The sequence below is a fragment of the Montipora foliosa genome, chromosome 8, assembly GCF_036669935.1.
Source record: "Montipora foliosa isolate CH-2021 chromosome 8, ASM3666993v2, whole genome shotgun sequence".
Lineage (NCBI taxonomy): Eukaryota > Metazoa > Cnidaria > Anthozoa > Scleractinia > Acroporidae > Montipora > Montipora foliosa.
Genome location: NC_090876.1, coordinates 30,490,477 through 30,512,976, shown reverse-complemented (window position 1 = coordinate 30,512,976; position 22,500 = coordinate 30,490,477). Strand labels below are relative to the sequence as shown.

Below are 22,500 nucleotides of genomic sequence, written 5' to 3'. Positions count from 1 at the left end.
GAAGCTTTCGCGGAATGCAGACTAGCGAATAGCGCGCTACTCGATTTATCTACTAGAGAATCTGCAGCCAATGAAATTAAATGGCTCCAAGCTACTCAAGCGACGTATAACGAGATGAACGCTAAACTCGAAACACACCTCGTAGGCGAACATGAACGCGAACTGCAGCCGCAGATCAAAGGAGAAAAGAGCAATCACCTACAACTAGAGAAAATCAAAATGCCCCGATTTGAAGGAGAGTTGAGAGAATATCCATCCTTCAAAAGAGACTTCCAGAAACAAGTCATGCCGCACCTTACGGAAGATACATTATCCTACACGTTGCGTTCCTGTCTCGGAAAAGAACCTTTAGCTCACGTAAAGAGCGTCGACGATGACGTTTACGAGATGTGGAAGAGACTCGACGAAAAATACGGGGACCCAGCGAAAGTCACAGACGCGATAATTAATGAGATAAGACGCGTAAGATCCATCTGCGAAGGCGATAACAAGCGATTCATGGAGCTGGTAGAAATCATAGAAGACGGATATCGTGACCTTAAGAGACTTGGCTTGGAAGCAGAAATAACCACAACGAGCTCAGTGAGCATCATAGAGAGAAAACTCCCGCCAGACGTACGCAAAGAATGGGCTAAACTTTTAAGTTCTGACGACAGCACTGTGGACAAAACCAACAAGTTTCTGAGCCTGCTCAAATTTTTACTTACGCAAAAACGCCCTATCGAGTACGACGGTTCTGATCTTTGCGCGCAGGGCCCAGCCATAACGAAGGCAGTTGTCCATTACGCCACAGCGGATGAAAGACACGACAGCCGCAGCCAGAGAACTTACAGCAAGTGCATCGTTCACGAAAACTCGAATCATCTTACCAAGGATTGTAGAGTATACCTCGATAAAACAGTAAGCAAAAGACTGTCGACATTGAAAGAAAAAGGTGCGTGTTTTTCCTGCCTCAGAACCGGTCACCGATCACGCAATTGCCGCTCTAAAAGGGATTGCGGCGTCAATGAATGTAAGAAGAAACATCATCCCACATTACATGAAGAAGATCAGACAGAGACTCCAAGCGCATCCGCAATATCCAGTGCATGCAGCCATGGGGGTAATGAGACCTGCATCCTCCAGTTGCAACAAATAAAAACTTCTAGAGGACATGCAAACGTCTTGTGGGACAACGCATCATCCATTAGCCTCATAACCCGCGACAAAGCATGGGAAGAAAGACTGCGCGGAACGCCACTTGAAATCTCTCTCGTGAAGGTGGGAGGGAAGGAAGAGAAGATAAGTTCCAGAAAATACAAATTGCCGCTCATTGACCTCAAGGGCGAAACGACGCTTGTGGAAGTTTGCGAAATAGACAAAATTACCACTGACATTCAAAGTGTTAACATGGATAAGGCACTTGACGCTCTCCAGATACAAAGGGGCGACGTGACTCGGCCGAAAGGCGCCGTTGACGTCCTCATTGGGTATGATTACGCAGGCTTCCACCCGGTAAAAGAAAGAAATGTCGAACACCTAATGTTATTGAAGAATCGTTTTGGACGATGTATAGGCGGGACACACCCTTCCATTCGGGAGAAGAACCACAAATCAGCATTCGACGCATGTGCAAACCACCTAAAAGCAGTCAAAATTGACGACTTCTACAATATCGAGAGATTAGGTGTTAGCTGCACGCTGCGCTGCGGAGGCTGCAAATGCGGAAAATGCGCTCCTGGAACCAGCGACTACACTCTGGAAGAAGAAAGGGAGCTCCATCTCATCGAGAAAGGCCTTGAATTTAACGAACAGGAAAAATGCTGGATCGCTGAATATCCCTGGATTCGCAACCCACACGACCTGCCAGATAACAAAAGAGCTGCCTTTGGAAGACTCTTAAGCACCGAGCGAAGATTATTGCGAAATCCCGAACATAGCAGAGTTTATCAAAATCAAGTTGAGGACATGGTAGAACGAGGAGTAGCTAGAAAACTAAGCAAGCAAGAGCTCGAGAATTATAAAGGCCCTATCCACTACATCTCCCACCACGATGTTCTAAAGCCTGATTCGAAATCGACTCCAGTGAGGATCGCCTTTAACAGCAGCGCGAACTATATGGGACACGTCCTTAACGAGTACTGGGCAAAGGGTCCCGATCTGTTAAATAATCTTGTAGGAATCCTTGTGCGATTCAGAGAACACGAAATTGGATTCATTGGAGATGTAAAAAAGATGTATCACACCGTGAAGACCAAGATCATAGAGCAACACACGCATCGTTTTCTATGGCGCGACATGAACACAAGCAGGGATCCGGATACTAACGTTATACAAAGAGTTTCATTTGGAGACAAACCCTCGGGTACCATAGCGACCGTAGCCATGAGAAAGACAGCAGAACTATCAAAAGAGAATTATCCACAAGCCGCGAATACCGTAATATCCAACTCGTACATGGATGACATTGTAGACAGTGTACATAGCAACGCACAAGCTAAGCAACTAACTAATGAGATTGAGGCAGTCCTAGTCAAGGGCGGATTCAAGATAAAGGGTTGGTTCTATTCGAATGACAAAACAGCAAACGAAATGGCTTTAGAACCCAACCAGCAAAATTCATCAACCGAGAAAGTACTCCGCGTCCTTTGGAGTACAGACAAGGATCAATTCCGGTTTAAAGTGGGAATAGACTTAACTCTGACGAAAGCCAAAGGACGCATCAAAGAAAACCCAACTACTGGCGAAATAACGAAGAGGATTATCCTCTCACAGATAAACCACGTGTATGACCCTCTTGGTCTAGCAGCTCCCGTTACGGTCAGAGCGAAGATTTTGATGCGCCAGCTTTGGGCAACAGAAAAGAAACTCGGCTGGGACGACCCTGTCCCTGAGAAGCAAAGGATTAACTGGCTGGAATTCTTCCAAGATCTGCGCAATATGGATCAAGTTATATTTCCAAGATGCCTCAAACCATCAGGTACACTCGGTCTGCCGACTCTTATCATATTCAGTGACGGGTCAGACAACGCTTACGGAGCATGTGCTTACATCAGGTGGACATTACTGGACAACAAATTTGAAACCAGACTGATCATGTCAAAGAACCGACTCTCGCCAAACAGGAAATTATCGATCGATCGAATTGAACTTTGCGCGGCAGTCTTAAGCAAAAGGCTTAAAAACTTTCTGGACAAAGAATCCCGCTACAAGTTTGCGAAATACTACCATATAGTCGATTCTCAAATAGTGCACGGGATGATCCAAAAGGAATCTTACGGCTACAATACATTCGCCGCTACTCGCATCGGAGAGATACAGGAAGGTACCAATCCCCAAGACTGGTATTGGGTCGAGAGTGATAAAAACATCGCCGATTGGATAACACGAGGTAAGCGACCAAGCGATATCAAAAGCGAAAGCGACTGGCAAAAGGGACCTAGATTTCTACAACTCCCGGAATCAGAATGGCCAATAAGTAAAGTAGTCCATCACCCAGAGTTACCAATGAAAACGGCATTAACAACACTTGCTGCAGAACAGGACTCGCTCGCGAGAAGAATTGATATAAACAGACATTCAAGTTACAACAAACTGTTAAGAGTAACAGCACGTGTATTAGCCATGTACGCAAGAGAACCAGTTAGTCTGAAGAATGCGACAAAGACCCTGACGCCGGACGATATTTCTAAAGCAGAAAGGTTTTGGATCATTGATGCGCAAAGAAAAATGCTTACAAACGTCAAAAAATCTAAATATAAGCGTTTGTGTCCAAAGCGCAGAGAAGATGGAGTAATAGTGGTTGGTCATCGCACCGGCAAATGGGTGCACTTGAGCTACGATAAGAGAGAAGTGATCCTCATTCCTCGTGAGCATCGTTTCTCTAAGCTTTATGCGGAACACATACATCGAAAAGGTCACCATGGCGTGTCGACGACCGTAAGCAAAATTCGATTACGATTCTGGATTCCTCAGATTCATAACATAGTAAAGTCCATTAGATACAACTGCGTCACTTGCAAGAAACTGGACGAAAACCTCAACAAACAGGTCATGGGACAGCTTCCAGAAGAGAGACTTATGCCCTCACCACCCTGGCATAGTACAGCCATCGACCTTTTCGGACCGTTTAAAATAAGAGACCAGGTAAAGAAGCGATGTGTTATGGGGTATTGTTCAACTGTATGAGCACAAGAGCAGTTCATATTGACTTGGTAGGCGATTACAGTACAGAGGCATTTCTACTTGCGCTGAGACGGTTTACATCCATCAGAGGATATCCTGCAAAGCTATACTCTGATAACGGTCCGCAGTTGGTAGCAGCTAGTGAAGAACTCCAGAATATGACGAAGAAATGGAACTTAAAAGAACTCGAAACATTTGGAGTGAACAAAGGATTAAAGTGGGAATTCGCATCCGCGGACGCACCATGGCAGAACGGAATATCAGAAGCCCTTATAAAATCGATAAGGCGAGCTATTACTACAGCGATCGGACAGAGTGTTATGACATTTCCAGAACTTCAAACAGTCCTTTACGAAGTATCTAATTTAGTCAACGAGAGGCCGATCGGTCGTCATCCAACTTCACCTGAAGACGGAGCATATCTCTGCCCGAATGACATCTTGTTAGGACGTTCTTCAACAAAGGTTCCTAACGGGCCATTTAATGAAAGCGCAGACCCCAGAAAGCGCTTTTACTTCATACAAAACGTTGTTGATGCATTCTGGAGCAGATGGACACGAGACTATTTCCCAAGCTTGCTCGTATGCCAGAAATGGCATACTTGTAAACGTGATGTCATGGTCGGCGATATCGTGTTAATTCAAGACAGTAACCAGATAAGGGGGAAATGGAAGCTCGGACGCGTCATAGCAGCTAACCCCGGAAAAGATGGCAAGATCAGAAAAGTTACAATTCAGTACAAGAATCCAGCGCCGAATGAAAAAGTTGGTCTATACAAGGGTCGAGGATATTCAACAATCGAGCGACCTGTACAGCGTCTAATTGTGCTGGTTCCTTTCCACGATGATGAAGATTCAAAGGACATTAAATGAAACTAACTTACGAAATGTAAATTAAGAATTAGGTCAATACCTTCGGGAGGCGGAGAGTGTTTCGGCCGTGACGAAATTAGATACGTCATAGCTACTTAATTAGGTTAATCACCATTAATAACATTAGTACGGCAAGCTTCCTCCCGAAGTCGACATCTGAGGCCATCGGGTATGTAAAATCTGTGGTTCGTTTTCTTTGAACTTTGTTCATATAACCTGATAAACTGTTTATAATCATAGGTTTCGAAAGACTCATCAATAAACAACAGAAAGTCCTTTGAAACGTGGCTATTTTATACCGTTAACGCTTCGGTCGGGGAAACAGAGACGATAAGAAGAAGTTTCGCCTCTGTATCGATCTTACCTTCAAACTTCTTCGCTGTATCCTTGTCAAATTTCTTCTCTATTTCTCTTGCAACGTCTTCCACTGTCCATTCTTTTAGATTCGTTGCTTTTTCTTCCATGATTTTTCTCTGAACGCTTCGAAGGGAAACGTTTCATCGCATTTCTCCACAAAGCAAATTGGCGGGAACAAGACCACGTGTTCCATGCTACCAAATAAGGCAATCTCAAACAACTCTTTCCCAACCCTCCAACGTTGGAATTCAGCTTTGGCAGGAAATTTGAGAAACATGTGGAGGAATAATTTTTGTATACTACTTTTCTTGTGTAAATCACGCTGTTAAACAGGATTAAGCAATGCTCGGGGCTAAAAGACAGCGTCTTCAGATATCCTGGTCAAGAAAAGATGTCGTCATTTGTCAGTGTGCTAGCTTGCCTTACAAACATGTCCACCGTCCATGTAGTAGTTGTAGAAATTCTGCTGTTAGCACTTCAAAAGAGTATCGGCACTGGCAACAGGCTGAGGCATTCAGGTAATTAAGGAAGATATGCATATTTCTCTTTACTCATGAATTATCCCGGTGAATTTATACTTTTTGTTTGAATCTGAAATTTTCTCAATGACATATATTTTTTAACCTTGTTCAAACAGCATGGAACAATTGCCATGTCAGTCCAACTTAACCTTACCTAGTCCTGATCTGAACACCAGCATAGACAGTGAAACTGATGTAGACTATTCCAGCTCTGTGGACATGCACATTGAATGTAATGGTGCTGTAGAACATAGTGTGGATGTTTCAGACTGTTCAGATACTGGAATGGGCTGCCTCACTGATAGCGACCCTAACACTAATGATGTTAACCTTGAGATAACCTGTGCCATACTGAAGGCTTTGAACTTAGTTGACCAAATGCAAGGCTCACTCAACGACTTTGAAGACATACTTCACTTTTCTAAAGAGCTGTTTTGTCGACACGATAATGAAATGAAGAAACTTTGGCCTAAAAACTGGAATGAGACACAGGCTGTTCTAAAGAAATGTGGCTATAAAGATACCAAAGAACTGTACATTTGTCTTGATGAAAGTCACTACTGTCACTGGGATGTCATGGATAGCCCTCAAGCACAGTGCAAATACTGTGGGAAGCAAGGTACCATCAAGTATTATTATTTAAGTATCAGGGATAAAATTCAACAATGGTGTGCCAATGAAACCATGTGCAAAAAAATGATGGCTCATTGGGAAGAAAAGGCGCATTGGATTCAAGGAGTTGGAGCCAATTTTACACTTAAAGAAGTATGGGACGGATCCCGTTTCAATGAACTTAAGTGGTTCTGGAACACCGAGTGCAGTTGGATGCTCCCAGAAAAGTGCACATTCTGTAAAACTGTTATTAGTGTTGAGGAGATATCAGCTTTTCCAGAGAAGGATGGCAAACACGTTATCACCTGCAATGAATGTGGTACTCAGTGGACACACACCCCTATCTTTGTGACAGGGGATCCCCGAAATATTGCTTTAATTGGACACTGGGATGGGTGGCAGCCATTTGGTTATCCAGGAAGTCATAGTTGTGGTATGTACACTAACTACAGATTATAAGTCTTTTTCACCATTATGCAAAACATATTTGAATTAAAGGCCTATTCTAAATCCCATACAAATTACAGATTAAAGTGCAATTCTTCTATGTACATGTATTGTGTAGAAAAGATCTTTTATACTGGTCAACCGGTCCATTTCTATTTCAAAAATCTATTTGATTTCTTTGGTTGGTTCTCTTGACACAATATTTATGTACTTACTCTACAATAACATAGCAGCAACTTCAACTGTAAGTTGATTTAAGTTACCACAGAAAGTGAATTGGTTTCATGGTTAGTCGGATCTTATATTAATATTATAATGTTATGCTATGCATGTGTGAGCCTCTTGCAATGGACCTACCCAACTTAATGTAAATCAATAAGAATAATTATTATTGTTATCATTAACAATAAACGAATGATACATTGTGATCACATTCATTTTACACATTTACACGTTTTCTTTACATTTACATACATACATTTAACAATTCTTTTATCACATTAGTTTTTCTTAAAAATGGACAGAACTAATGATTTTTGTACTTGTAGGTGCTATCGAAGTCACAATTGCCAATATGTCAAAAACAGAACGAAGCAGTACAGATGAGATTTATGTGGTTGGTTTTGTACCATCTTACCAACTACCAAAGGCACGACCTTGTGCACTTGACCCCTTCCTTCATCCCCTAATGAGTGACATTGAAGGTAAATTATTATTACAACATTACAAGAACCTGTATTACCCTGAATTGCATATAGTCTACTGTGAATGTTAAAGAGATGTTGAGACAAGTTGAAAGAAGTGATAAAACTACTTTAATTTCTTTTTTTTTATGTTAACTTTCAGGTTTAAGGGTCAATTATGTTAGGCCATTTCCTTGCCTCCCATCTGGTGAGATGGACATCCGTGTGTTGATCCTTCTATGGACAGGTGATTATCCTGCCCAGCACGAGGTGGGAAAATTTATAAAACATGGAGTGATGCCTTGTCGACGGGATAAATTAAAGGGTAAGTTTTATCCATTGGGAGGGTATGATGTGTTGTTGATTAAAAGCACCAATTAATTAGAAAAAAGATTATAGGTTTATCTTTGCATGTGCAATTAATCGTGGCCTGATGGTTCTTCAGGTTTGTTTTGTATTATGTATTATGTATTCCTTACATTATGTGAGTGAATTATGCCAAGCTATTGATTTAGGAAACCTTGAGCCGTAATTTTGGCTATTACATATTTATCACTTGTAGAAGTCCCTCTTAGTTGTTGGTTGTGACAATTAGTATAGATATGTATCCAAATACCTCCTTCTTAAAACAAGTTTTATTGGTTCCTGCTAATTTTTGCGTAATGCAGGAATCACAATACCTCATTCATTGTATAATAGGGACTAGAGATCCAAATGGAGGTGGTACATACTACTATGGTGGCAATAGATATCATGCAAGGTTTCCATTGGAGGAAAGGAAAATAGATGAAGACTTGCAGACTATGGTGGACATCAATGGTGAGGACAGGAAAACAGTGCGTGCAAGTAAAAGCAAGTCCTCAGGTTACACTGGTTTGACTATCCTCTACAGGCTCCACAAGCTGTATGGCTTTGACATATTTAAGGATTTAGTCATCGACACGATGCACAATATTCCAACAAATGTTATTGCAGCTCAACTGAAGCACTTCATCCAAGCAGACAAGATTGATGCAGCCATAACTGAGCAACGCCTCCGCTCCTTTCCATGGACTGCAGGTAAATATTATACACGGTCCCAAGGGAAACATCAGGACTCGAATCAACTACCGGTAGTTTCCTGAGGGACCATCGATTAAGTGCTTTGTTATATATTTAGATATTCCCTTCAACAATTGCAGCAAAATATCTGGTGCAGACAACAACTGTGGAATTGTATCCCGCTCGCGATACATTTAAATTTGATCGAGGGCACTTGACCAGGAATCAACCACGTATATAACAAAAATATTTGTTTCTGTTTTAAGCTATTAAACTATTTCGCTAAATGTATAAAACCTAGGAGGTACGTTTAACTACTGGCCAGTTTACATTTCACTTTCTATTGTCTACAGTAATTTCCATAATGTCTAACAGCAAAATACATGTAGAATTTTTAAACCAAGAATAAGTTTGAATAAATCACTACAAACAACATAATTATACATCAATATCTAACTTGTTTTAAACCCAGTGAACAATATAATGACATTATATATGACGTCTATGAAACTGTTGTCCTTCTATTTTTCTTTTCAGCTCATTCCTTCTGATTAGGACATTCATGTTAATTTGTAGCAAAGTGATTGATTACTGATGGGGAGTTAATATGCTTGCAATAAAAGGTTATTCACTTTAATTTCTTTACCTTTTTAATGCAGAACTGAAACATGGCAGAGTTTCCAAAGGCTTTGACTCACGCCTTACCTTCTGGAAAGCCGAGGAGTTGCACAAGTTTGCTTTCCCCGCCTCTGAAGTAATAATGTGGGATTTGCTTGAGGAAAGCGAATTTCACATGTGGGAACTGATTGTTTGAATGACTGAACTTGTATTTGCAAAAAGAGATGGCTGGAGTCATGAAGACGTTAACATCTTTAAGAAACTGGCCGAGAGGTATTTGATTCTTACTGAAGAACACAGAGGTCTCACCGCTTGTGTCATCACTGGTCATAACCTGATTCACATTCCAGAAGATGCCTTGCGCTTCAGTCACCCTGACAATTTTTGGTGCTTTGCTTTTGAACGGGCTGTGCAAAGATACGTGAAAACCAACTGCAACTTCAAAAACATAGAGTGTAGTTATGCTAAGAGAGAAGCCCAGCGTGAACTGCTGAAACATCTTGGACACACACAGAGCCAGCTAGAGAGAGAGCACAAGATCGATTAAGATAAGGTACTGATCTTTGAGATACTTATATTATTATCCTAAAAGGTGTGATAGATTTTTAATATAAATGTACAGGCTAATATCAAAATAAGAATTAAAAGAGGATTACCTGGTGAGTAATATTAACTTATTATCCAACTAATTATCCAGCTAGTTATTGTCCAAAAAATGTGCGAAAGGAGTAAATATTCCATGATATTGTACAGTTAGTTCTTTGTACACTTGCTTATTGCACAGTAGAGAACCGGTTTGACTACTTTAGTTGCTGACGTTGTCCCACACGCACAAATCTGTCACACGTTCTCGGTTGTTTACAATTCGCTAAAAATTTTGTGCCAAAAAAAGTTGGATAATAAATAGCTCATTAGATGTTTTGGTGTGTAGTATCGCTGAGTATTTCTACTTGTTGTTTGTATTTTGATGAGCCTGCACAACTCCTACAAATACTCAGCGATACTACTCAATCACCAAAACATAGACTTGGCTATAATTCTCAGTTTTCCTTTCTGAAAAACCATGCCTGGTTACATCTAGGCAAAATATGTACCTTCCTCCGCTTAAATTTGTATGCATGTTTATCTTTTATGGTGGGACATTTATTTAATCTATCTTCCTTCTAACAGGTGGGTGCAAGCAGCTTAGAAGGAGCTAGACATTTGATGAAAACTGCAGGTTCCTCAGCATTCCGGATAAACCAGTGCAACAAAGGAATACTTGTTGGTGGATTGGATAGTAAAGGCAGCCGCTTAAAACAGTGGGAAGTTGACCTCATTGAATCAAGCATTGCTGCTGCTGAAAGAAGTAACTTGTGCATTTCAGACTTTGGAATTCCCTTCAAAAGTTTGTTTAAACCACAGCCAGGAGATGATGGAGAAGGCATGCTCTATCGCAGGGGAGAGTGCATTCTTCTCAACCTACTAGGACAGGACCAGCCAGTGGTTGTATTGATAAACAGATTTCTTTCTGTTGAAATTGAAGAGAAATATCAAACCTTTGTGCAAGGGAAAATTCTTCCAATGAAACATGATGCAGATGGCCATCCTTTGATTCATGGCAGTACTGGTTACAAGATCATCTCAAACAATGATGGTTCACCAATGCAGGAGATAATTTCACCTGTAACAAGCATTGCAAGAAAGGTCATTGCCTATCCAAACCCAGATGGGCCTCAAGAATACGTTGTGGTGGACTTTCAACGAAAGAACATGCCTTTGTCGGAACATGATATCATCATCCCATTTTATCCCCAAGAGGGTGACATGGTTTGGATACATGGAACTGATCCTCAGCCATGGCTTGCAAAAGTCACAAATATTTATGTTGACACAAACTGTACAAGTGATTTACTACAGCATGACTGGAGAAAAGGAAGATGAATATGGCATGCAGTTAGAGATGTACAGACCAGAAGGAAACTCTCGTCTTGCCAGGGATAGAGTGTCGTGGAACTCAATTATTGGGCTATCTGATGGAGAATGGAATGATGCAGTATGGGAAAGACCGGCACTTTAGGAGCACAATCATTTAATGTTTAGAGACTTGCTTAAAGGGCTGGTTTTCACTAGCAACCGAGTCGGAGTCGTAATCAGAAGCGCAGAGCAATACGATCTAGTGAAAATCGGACTGTCAGAGTTGGAAGCAGAATACCAATTCCGCTTATGACTCCATTGCTTACGATCCCATGAAAAATGCAGTGTTGGTATGGGAAGCAGAAGCAGAAGAATAAACCAGTTACAATCGGTGATTCCAAGCATTGTGATTCGTTGGTTCTTCGGCTTTTGCTTCCGACTCCGACAAGCTAGTTTTCACTGGATCATGAACATAAAAATGGGCATGCTCTGATTCCTCCGACTCCGATTCTGTCGTGCTTGACTCTGCTTACAAGTCTGATCTTTGATTTTCACTAGGACACAAGCACTCTTACAACTCTGGCTAGGATTCCGACTCTGTCGCTAATGAAAACCAGTCTTAACTATTCAGATGTTGCACATGTAGCACAGAGCTAATTATTGTTATTGATAGGCAGACTGCATTCTCAGCCATTCTATGTAATATATATATATGGTACTTCATTACACAATGTAGAAATAATGGAAGAGAAATGAGATCCAAGTTTCATTAATTTTGTGAAATAATATTTTAAGCTCATGATATGTGGTCTCTATGCACATTTCAAAGCACTAAATGTGAAAAGTAAAAAAAAGGCCCTTACCTTTGGCTTGGTCACTCAAACAAGGGAGGGAAAAAAATGTTTTTTTTTTCAGGGTGGACGCCACTTCGAAACATTCCAGTGAAGTGAAAATGTCCCAGAGGTTCTATGAGCCTTTGTTCCCTTAGATCACATGTGGATAAGTAAACAGGTTAAAAACGGTTGAAATGCATCTTTACTTTGACTTGGAGAACTGAATAGAATTTACTAAACATACTTTTTTCTTGAACTTCTTAAATTTTTCAATTTTTGTCCAAATATTAACAGCAAATTGAGACGACAGTATGTACCTGGCCGAATAAAATAAACACATTATGCAAACAATAAGTCAAGTCTCATAATTTTACTAATCATGGGGATTTACTGAAGCTATTCCTCTTCAATTAAGGTGTTCCATAGAGACTTAACCATTAATGAATTTCTAGTATTATTGTTTATACAGACTGAGATATCTTTTCTTGGGATTTATTATTTAAACACTGTGTGGTGGAACAGACTATGAATATCTTTACATAATATAAATGGTTTACTTTTCTTTTCCATTTATGATTTCCAATAGAAAAACATAACAGTTACTGTATTGTGACTGTTACTGTTGAGCAGATTTCCATTCATGGGGTTGATCATTTAGATAATGTATTACACTTTCCAGAATTACATGAATGGATCATTATCCTACCCATTCATGGTTTTAATAGAGAACCATTAATGGCTTTCTAACTGAGTAGCTTTCCATTCATGGGATTTAAATTTTACATAATGGACTTTACCTCATGTATTTACACGAATGAATTTCAATTCTTTCCCCATTCATGGAGTTGAATAGAAAACCATAAATGGATTTTAAATTCCCATTATGGTTAGCATTGAGTTAAATTCCTTTCATGACATTTGTACATTTACCACAATGGACTATTTGGCACATTTTTACATGAATGGATTACAATTCCTTCCCATTCATGGTTTTTTCAAGGAAAACATGAGTGGATTTCCAATACCCATTGTTGGTATTATGAAGCTTGTTTCCATTCATGGGTATTTCCGAAAACACAGGGAAATGCCTAAATATACATTAATGGAACTAGATATGTAAAGTTCCCCCCCCAAAAAAAACCCATCAATGGAATTTTGCAAGAATGTAAATTCGACATTTACCATAAAGGTTTTTCTAAATGTCACAGATGTTTTTTTGAAAAATTTTCCTGTGTTAAAAACGGTTGCCTGTAAGAATCGAGAATCGTCCATCAAACGACCATTTTGGGGAATAACTCATATTTTGCCCAAAGATACCCTTTAGTGAACTATTTTCAAGAACCACATTTAAAAGTTCCAACGATTCTTATATTTTTAGAAATTTGCGAAAATTTGAAAACGCGGTTAAAGTGCGGTTTTCTGTTTGACAAATTGTCCAAAATTTGCTGCGAGAACCAAGCAATGGTGAAGTCTTTAAATAAATTCAATTGGCACCAAACTTGACAAAAATTAAGAACAACTGTTCTTGTTCATTTCTACTTCGATCCTTTTTACGGAAATGTTAAAATTGTGATTTTCTAAGCTCTTTAAAGAACATCCTCAAAGACCGCATAACATGGCGGCGGAAAATGGGTGATATTTGACGCAATAAAAATGTACCTGGTACCTCATTCTTAATTTTTTTTTCCTTCATATTCTTCAAATACTGCTATTATTCATTTTCTGTGTGAAGTTTTGTGCTCGAACTCGGAACGCTTCGCTCCGAAAATATCAGAAATGTTTGTAACCTGAGCTAGCTAAATGACGCGAAATTTAAACGCAAGCTGATGCTAATTATTCATGTAGAATCGTCGAACTGACTAATTTTCGGCTTTGTAGCTTGTAAAGCTTTAAAAAGTGCGAATTTAACCTTCAGAAGGATTAAAAGTAACTGAAAATAGTATTTGAGGGCAAAAATCCGCAAGTGAACTATATATTACTCAATTCAAACACATTATAATTTATACTGGTTTATGCAAGTGACTTTTCTATCACGATGTCAAAACTGAAATTAATACAATATTAAATCTGTTCAGTTTTCTGTCAAAAGAGATCGTGCTTCACACGACAAGTTAATATTTTAGGTGCAAGAAATGTACTCCACTGTAATGCGAAAGGTATCGAGAATTATTTTTGTAATTGTTTACATTACAAAACGCACGCAGTGTCAGTTTCACTGAAATGCATGTACGACTTGGCGGACCGTTTCATTTCAAGAGCACTCTTTTAAAAGCTAGTAGTAGAGCAAAAATATGACAGAATTTCAAACCAAATCAGTATACATATGCTCAAAAACGAAAACTGAATGTGCGCCAATTGTGCGGTATCAAAGACATAATTTGACATAATGAACGGTTACTACCGAAAGAAAGCTACCTAAAGCAGTGAGTACTTGCACTTCAGTGAGCTACGCAAAGTTTGAGTCCATAATGTTATCCAATGTTGTCCGTTTCATTGTGAACTCATTTTCTGGAGACATACATATCCAAGATGTTGTTGAACTTTTGACCTTCAAACGTAGTAAACATTTATGTCACGCAAAGTAACGAAAGGTTTCTTTTGTTCCATTCATGCCCTGTTTTGTGTCATTATCGAGGCTCTGCCAACTAGGGTAAATTCCGACCAGCGACATGCCCTAAAAAGTAATGACAGCAATTGAAGTGAAATCGCGACAAATGACATCCTTTCTTTAAATTTCCGACAGCAATGGTCACAGCAACGTGAAACATTGACAAAGCAGCGACACGAACCCCCCCCCCCCCCTCCCCCTTCCTGGCAGGGCCTCGTTATTGTTGCATGAGAATTGTTGCTTTGTTCTTGCTGTTTCTTTTCAAATAAAATTGCATCCTCGTTTACATAAGTATGTGATAAAAATAGACTGGCAAGCAAGATGGTCAGTCGATAGTTTGAAATGCGCAATTTGTGGTAATAATTTACGACGCTTATTATACAGATCTGCTAACACCTGTTGAAAGTAGAGAAAAAATGCACTGGCAAGAACTAGAAATAAAATTAATAAAATACGTATAACCTGCAAGTAAAAAAAGCTGCAGACTGAATACTCCCATTTTCGTCATTTTTCTAATGGTTTGCTCCTAAAGGAGGCGGTTAATTTTTTTTACTGGCTTGTCCGCAGTAATCTCGTAAACGTTATAGGGATGATCGAAAGACATGGGAGGCGAAACAGGTAAAGGTGAAAAAAGGGTAATTAAGAAAAAAGAAAATATTGTTACGTGCATGTACTAAAATAAATTAGAAGTAACTGACGATTGGACGTGAGTCAGCCCCTCAGTGTCCCTCTTCCACACTCTCCCGTCCTGGCCAAATTAACAGGAAAGGCAGTGACCAAATTATTTTTGGCAAGTACTTTTGTTAGTAATGTCTATTAACAGTGTCAGGTACGGGGCCTTTTTCTGCATGGAGAACACTTTTTACGTATGCCAGCCTGCTGATTGCCTCATAAGTTTCTGATTGGACTCCGTTTGAGGCTGGCACGTGGCTGGCACGCGTGAAAAGTGATACGCATCTCGACTGCTCGGAAAGTATGGGATTTTGATTTTCTTCGAGGGCGAGCTCCAGGACGTTTGGATGAATGAGCGAGAACTACAATGTCAAGAAGAAGCGTTAATCTTTCAGCTATTCTCCGGTGAAGTTTCAAAGCCGAGTGATGCGATTTTCTGGAGAAAAATCACCCGGTGCTGGAGCTGTTGAAAAATTAGCATCCACAATTGTCCTTCTATTAAGAAACACAGTAAACAGCGAACTCGAAATCTTAAAAACCGCTCAAAATACTAGCAAATCTACTTGCCAAAAATAATTTGACGAGCGCCATCTTGATGCTGTGGCAAATCCAGAAGGTGGGTGTTATGATCAGTGTCTAATTTCTGCAGCGAGAAGCTTTTTTGCTGGCCCAAAATTGAATCGAGGTATTTGTAACATGTTTTCTATTCATTTATAAATCTTGAGGGTGTTAACCAACGCAAATGCGCATTCAAGTCGCAGGTACATCTCTGTAATATTCAAGAGGCAGTTCACTGCTACAACCCTAGACAAAATTAATTTGATTGGGACCCCACTGTGTACGACTCTCTGTACCTGCTATCTCATTCTGTTTCCCTCCCCCACCAATCAATGATGAACCCCTCAATGTTGAAAAAGGGGAAGAGGAGGTAAATAGCACATTTCACTCAAAACAAATGTAAGTCTTTTGCTTACCAGGGTTTTGAATTATGCAGATGCTTTTGTTATCTTTGTAAAATAAATACTTCAATAAAATTAACTTTCTGGGCACTTTTCCAATTTTAGCTGATATAGTGGTTCAAAGAAGGACCAGATAAGGAGAATTAATTTAGTGTTGATTTACTTCAGATGCCAGCAGTATTGATGACTTCATTCTAAAATGTGCTGTAGACCAGAGTCTGAGCCGTCCGGCAGCTTGTGGTTGTAACGTAGCGGAAGAAACACTAGTAAGTCCAACTCCCAAGTCCATGGAAGAGGCACTGGAACAGACACTGAATAATTTTGCAATCGAGCAATTCACGTTCATTGAATTACCAGAAAAAAACATAGTTAAAAGGGCATTTGATTGCTTAGAGGATAAAAATCTAAAACCAAGGGTAACACTTAAGTTTAAAGGGGAGGAAGCAGTTGATTCTGGAGGGGTAACAAGAGAGTTCTTTTCTGAACTCTTCCATGGTTTTAGTGTGTATAGTACACTTGTAAGGGGTGCATACCCTAATGCCACTTTTAGGCACAACCTTGAGGCATTGAGCAAAGGCTTGTTTGAGCTGTTTGGTAAGCTTGTAGCTATTGCACTGGTAAATGGTTGCCCAGGATCCCATTTCCTTACTCCTATAGAAGCAGGGATTTTATTAAATATCCCTCAAGAACCACAATTGGTGGAAATTCCAGAAGAATGTGAGTTTGTGAATCAACTTAAAAACATTTTTTCCTGTTGTGATGAAGCATCGTTTACTGATGTTATCCAAAAATTTCCTGAACGTTTTGATATGGGCTACACAAAAGCAACTGTAACCTTTCAAGACAAGAATGGCCTGTTGAATGCATGTATCAAACACATAGTATTGAGTAGTGTTGCAGAGGAGATTTATAGCTTCCAGAAAGGGTGTCACATCATTTGGCGTTTTAGATTGGTTGCGTAAATTTCCTGATGAAGGTTTAAAGCAACTAATGCATGTGGAAATTTCTGTTGAGGATGTGAAAAGCTGCTTTGTTCCATGTTTTTCAACTGCAGGAACAGAATTGCATGAAAATGAAACAGAAATTGTCTATAAATGGCACAGCTTCCTACGCAACGTAAAGAAGGGGAAATTGAAATGTTATGTCTACCCTTTTTCTGAAGCAACCTTGCCTGGTACTTGTGATGCCGAACTCAGAGTTCTTACATTAAGTCACGTGTTGTAATTTGGAAGTGGGTCTCGATTCCCAAATTTCTCAGGAAAATTGAAATTTGATCATGACAATACACTGACTGCAAAAAGAATTTGTGCAAATAGATGCTCCCTCACTATCACTATGCCAGTGAATAAGAGGTATGCCAGTACTGTTGATGGTAATGAATTTGCCTTTAATTTCATGGAGGACATTTTTGAGGCTTATGGGTTTGGGTTACCATGATCACGACAATGAAGATGTTACAGGATGTAGTTAATCAAGTTACTTTGAACAACAGCACTTGACAGACTTACTTAAGGTAAATTATTGTTTAAAACATAAGCATTGAATTGACAGTGCCATGTTGTGTTCAGGGCAGACATCAAGTTCTTTTTTGTTCTAAATTTGTTGTCTGTTACATTTGCCTAAACAATTTCCTATGGAAGTGAACATACTTCTGGAAGGTGTTCCTACTGTCAGATTTTAGTTTATCACATTGAACAGATTATTGTTTTAACTATACAGTAGTATTGTTGAGTTTATTTAACAGCCTCATCAATCTGTCCTTGTAAGTTACTGATAATATTCTGAAGCTGCTTAAGTAAAGTTATATATGATGAGCAGGAATCAGAAGAAAATTGTACTTTATCATATCCTCAAAAGAGGATACCTTAAAAATAATTCATAATGCTGCATGTACTTTCCTTTTATTTTTATCTTTAATTTTCTGATACAGTATCAAGTATCCTGTCAATCCTGAGTTTCAAAAATGAAATAACTTACTTACCCTTACAGTCTGCTCAATAGTCAATGTACATTTCTCATCTGATGAATGAACAGTGGGAATGCACCCACAGGGCAGGACAAGTATCACTGCCCAACATTTGGAAAATGAGCAAGTCAGCAGTCTCTTTTGTCAGTCCTTTGTAGCAGCCAGTGCATGAATAGAAGCCCTTAGTTATTTCAATTAAAGGAATAGGTCGTGATGTTAAAACCTTAACGAGGATGAAAAACTAGTGCCAAGCCTATAAACACCCAAGAATAATTTAACACTGTTTGCAGAGAAGCTAGTGGCTACGTCCACTCCACTGCAAATAATATGATAATTACTTAACGAAACTTGCAAAACCTTGACGTTTTCAAAGTTGTCGTAGTTTATTGTTCTTCAGCCTTTGGCAAAATGAAGAAGCTTTTGAAACAAATTCCCTGTTTATAGAACAGATGTGGGATGAACAAGACCATTTCTTTCCATCACATAGTGAAAGAACTCCTCCCAGATTGGGTCAGGGTCCTCATCGCCACCCAGTTCTTGCAATTTATTTTCCATTTCCCTTAGCCTGTCAGAAACTGGAATTAAGCAGTCCCTTCGCCCAAATTCTTCTGGCAAGAAGTACATCATATCTGGCACTCCAGACACAGTAGCATACTTTGACTTTCTGATGCGGTGCAAATTCCAATAATCCTTTACCTTATCAAGGTCATCCTGCAGGAGATCTGCAAAGCAAAACCAAAGCTCCTCAGTGTGGATCTCATCCGTGAGGTCGAGAATGTCAGATTCGTGCAAATCATTGAAGAAATCAATCCACCAACTTGAGCCCTCTCTTCTGAAGTGTGACCAGAAACCTTCTATTCTTTGGTTTCTGGTACTTTTCACGTATTTATGAGCTTTTGAAGCTGCATGTTTGTCAAGTCCGGTTGGTTTCCAATATATGTATATAATTATAGTGTGTATTTTGCGTTATTTTTCCAACAGCCTTTTGGTAAAACACTCTTTCGTATTTCTGCAGCTCCCATTCTGCATCCATGGCACATCTAATGGCCATATTCCCAGGAAAAGATGAAAGAGAAATCCAAAACGTTTTCTTAGAGAAAGGAACTATTAGATAACCAGCAAGATTCTGGTATTAAACATGTAACGTGATACTATGTAAACACACTGACTTTAAACAGAAAAGACTGTGCAGTTGTTGAATGGTGAGGTACATGTATGGTACGACAAAGCTGAGAATTGGTGTTTCTCTTCATATGAAATACTCGTTAAATTAACAGTTCAGGGAAGTGACCTTGAAAGTATTGGAATTTCATTTAGTAGTACAAGGAGTGGAGTAAGTTTTCCTTCACCAATTCTTGTACATGTAATAGCTAATAATTTAACCGTGGCCACTTTGCTTAACAAACTCAGAGTGGGACCCATCTGATCATCATGTGATTTGGTTGAATTGGCGTGCATAGGATGATATTCATTGTCTTCAGGGGTGTGTTTTTTTAAAACTACTTTTTTCCCTATCTACCATTGCAGGCACTGATGATGACAACTTGATGACGACGGTTTTTGGTATAGAGTCAATTAGAAAACAGTGGCTAAAGGTGCATGAAACACAGCCTATCAATGTAAACCGGGATGCTAAAGAGCCTCTTCGCGTGACATTTTCACTCTTTACAAGAGAAAGGTGGACATCCAGGCTGTTCCAAATGTAAGTTTTCTTGGAGAGCGAGGAGCTGATGCTTCTGGCCCAACTAGAGAGTACTTTCACCATGCCATGTCACTCTTGAAGTCAGGAGACAAGTCTATCATCCTGTTTGAAGGGGAAGAAGATCACTGTGTTCCAATCCACTGTTTGGAAGCATTAGATTCCAACTTATTCTATTATACTGGCATGATTATTAGTCATTCTCTGCTCCATGATGGGTTTCCTTTCCCGGGCATGTCACAGGCTGTAGTTGGCTATGTGATAACAGGTTCCATGGATGAAGCTGTACCTTGGTTGGTCCCAAAGGACGTTCCAGATCTGGAGATCAGAAAAACTATGGCAAAGGTGAACAAAACGTAAGTCATCTCCTTCAAATGCAATTATTACTCATGCATGAATAGTTAATCATGAAGACGCACTATATTATAAAAAGGGGTTGCTGCACGCTCTCCTCTTGTTCCAATTCATTCAAGCATGACTGATAAATTATCCAAAGTGGGGAGGAATGTAATGATCACTTCCGGTGATTGCCTTGTGTTACCTGTTAATCATGTAATTTCATGGGACCCGTTGTGAGAGTAGGAGAATAGTAAAAAAGAGAAACAGAACAACACTGAGTATCGTGCGGCCTTTTCCCTTTAACTATTGAGATTGTTACAGAGAGCAACAAGCTGCAACACAGAGATGGAACCCCTAAATGATATTTCCAGCACAAGAAAAAGGAATGGGGAATTTAAAGAAAAAAAGGCAAATAACATTTTATGACATATTACGGGTCTTTCTGCATGTACCGGAAAGCATTGTATTTTTGGTCACTTGGGACTAGTCTTTGTTTGAAGTTGTTTTGTTTTCTGTCTTTTCTTTCTTTTGTTTTACGTAATCTGTGCTCCAGTACCTGCAGAAGGAACCCATATTTCTAACACATTGCCATAAGGGGCTTCTTTATTGCACAGATTATCACAGAGCTCGGTGGTGTTTACCGTTGATTGATTAATAATTCGCTTAAGGCATTACGCCCTTTTATAGTGCATCTTTGTGTTTCATTATTATTATTTTTCAACAGAGAAAAAAAAAATACAATCCGAGAAAGAAAAAATTACAAAAACTACATTAAAACATTGATTTACTGCATTACGTTAAGTGAAATCAAAAGTACTTTAGGGTCAAAAATTACAAACATTCAAGAAAACTTGATTTTTGGTGTTAGTGTGTATCGGTGTGACTAATATGAATGAAATAAAATGAAAATAAAGAATAAGTACAAAAAAACGGCTCAACATAAAGAATAAAGTTACGTATACCTACATATGTAAAGCATCAAGACAGCCACGAGAGAAAGTTATCCCACTTTTTGAAATGATTTAGTAAAATACCCTTCTCTTTTGCAATATGTAATTCTGTTACAGGTTGCTTTTAACTTAGCTTTGAAAACTAAGAGTGATGGGATAATTTTAGAAAGCTTGCACCTATAAATAAAATATTTGCCAAGCAAGAGAATATGATTCACTAAAAGAAAATTCTTCTCAAGGTCAAATTTCCCAAAAAGAATATCTAAAAGTGAAACATTAAGTACAATATTGGCATCCGCTGCAATTCACGATAACAGTTCTTTCCAAAAATCACTCGATAACTTACAAAAATACAATGAATGCTCCAAGGATTCCACCTCTGCATTACAAAAGGCACATAAAAGGGAATCGACCACTTTGAAACGGTGGAGTTTTTCATTAGTGAAAACAATCAGGTTTAAAATTTTATACTGGAATTCTCTTAGTTTAGTGTCTTAAGTAGTTTCAAAAGCTAAAGAATACAACTTTTTCCAGTCAAAGAGAAGATCAGGGTATTTATTCAAAATTTTAGCTTTCACAGTGGCAGGAGTTTGCTTCAACGAGCAAAATTCCTTGTAGACCAATTTACAAGTGACATTGGCAAGGTCAAACAATTTACCCGCAATTTTTAATTCAAAACAAGTTTGATCCATGGAAGAGGAAACATGGTAAGGGTTTATTTTAATTATAGAACGCTATTCCTTTGGGATGGCATCAAAAACACCCATTAGGGCAAAAGAGTAACAGGGGGAAAGAGAGGAATTCGGAATTTTATCACTATTGAGAAAAACAACCTCTTTAGAAACCACATCGCCAACCTTAAGAATTCCTAGGTTATAAAAAACCGACTGAAGAATGGATTTCCCCTCACTTAAAATATACTTGTTGTTCCAGATAATTTGAATCATTAGCCCTTCATAAGATGACGAGTTGTAGTTTGTTATCGAAGACCAGGCTTTCAAACACTCTCTGTAGAAGATAGGAAGAGTAATGGGTAATGTTTGATTATCAAAATTGCATTTACCACCTACTTTCTTGAGATAAAATCCAAAACATTTTTTTAAAAATTGATTTTTATTATTAAAATGCTTTATATTACAAAACAAAGGATACAACAGAGACAAAAAAGACAAGACAGTACTTACAATATTACAAATACTAAGGAAAATAAAAATAACATTAGAAATAAAATTAAAAATAAAGACAGAAACATAAAATTACACC

At 39.0% G+C, this 22,500-nt stretch overlaps 2 protein-coding genes and 1 pseudogene across 2 annotated transcripts in view; 2 read left to right on the top strand and 1 right to left on the bottom strand.

Moving 5' to 3' along the window:
* LOC137968592 (uncharacterized) overlaps nucleotides 1-4,167 on the top strand; it is a 4,665-nt gene extending 498 nt beyond the window's left edge. Inside the window, exon 1 of the mRNA XM_068815133.1 lies at nucleotides 1-4,167. This exon is cut by the window's left edge and continues 498 nt beyond it. Coding sequence (XP_068671234.1) covers nucleotides 1-4,167 — 4,167 coding nt within the window.
* On the top strand, nucleotides 4,164-5,036 carry LOC137968591 (uncharacterized). Its single transcript, XM_068815132.1, has one exon. The coding sequence runs from the start codon at nucleotides 4,164-4,166 to the stop codon at nucleotides 5,034-5,036; it is 873 nt and encodes a 290-aa protein (XP_068671233.1).
* A 13,606-nt stretch (nucleotides 5,037-18,642) lies between these two features.
* Nucleotides 18,643-19,185, bottom strand: LOC137968590 (uncharacterized; annotated as a pseudogene).
* Between the last annotated feature and the right edge of the window lie 3,315 nt (nucleotides 19,186-22,500).

Excerpts from the sequence above, each read along its gene's own strand:
- LOC137968591 (XM_068815132.1), top strand. The coding sequence starts at position 4,164 with ATGAGCACAAGAGCAGTTCATATTGACTTGGTAGGCGATTACAGTACA.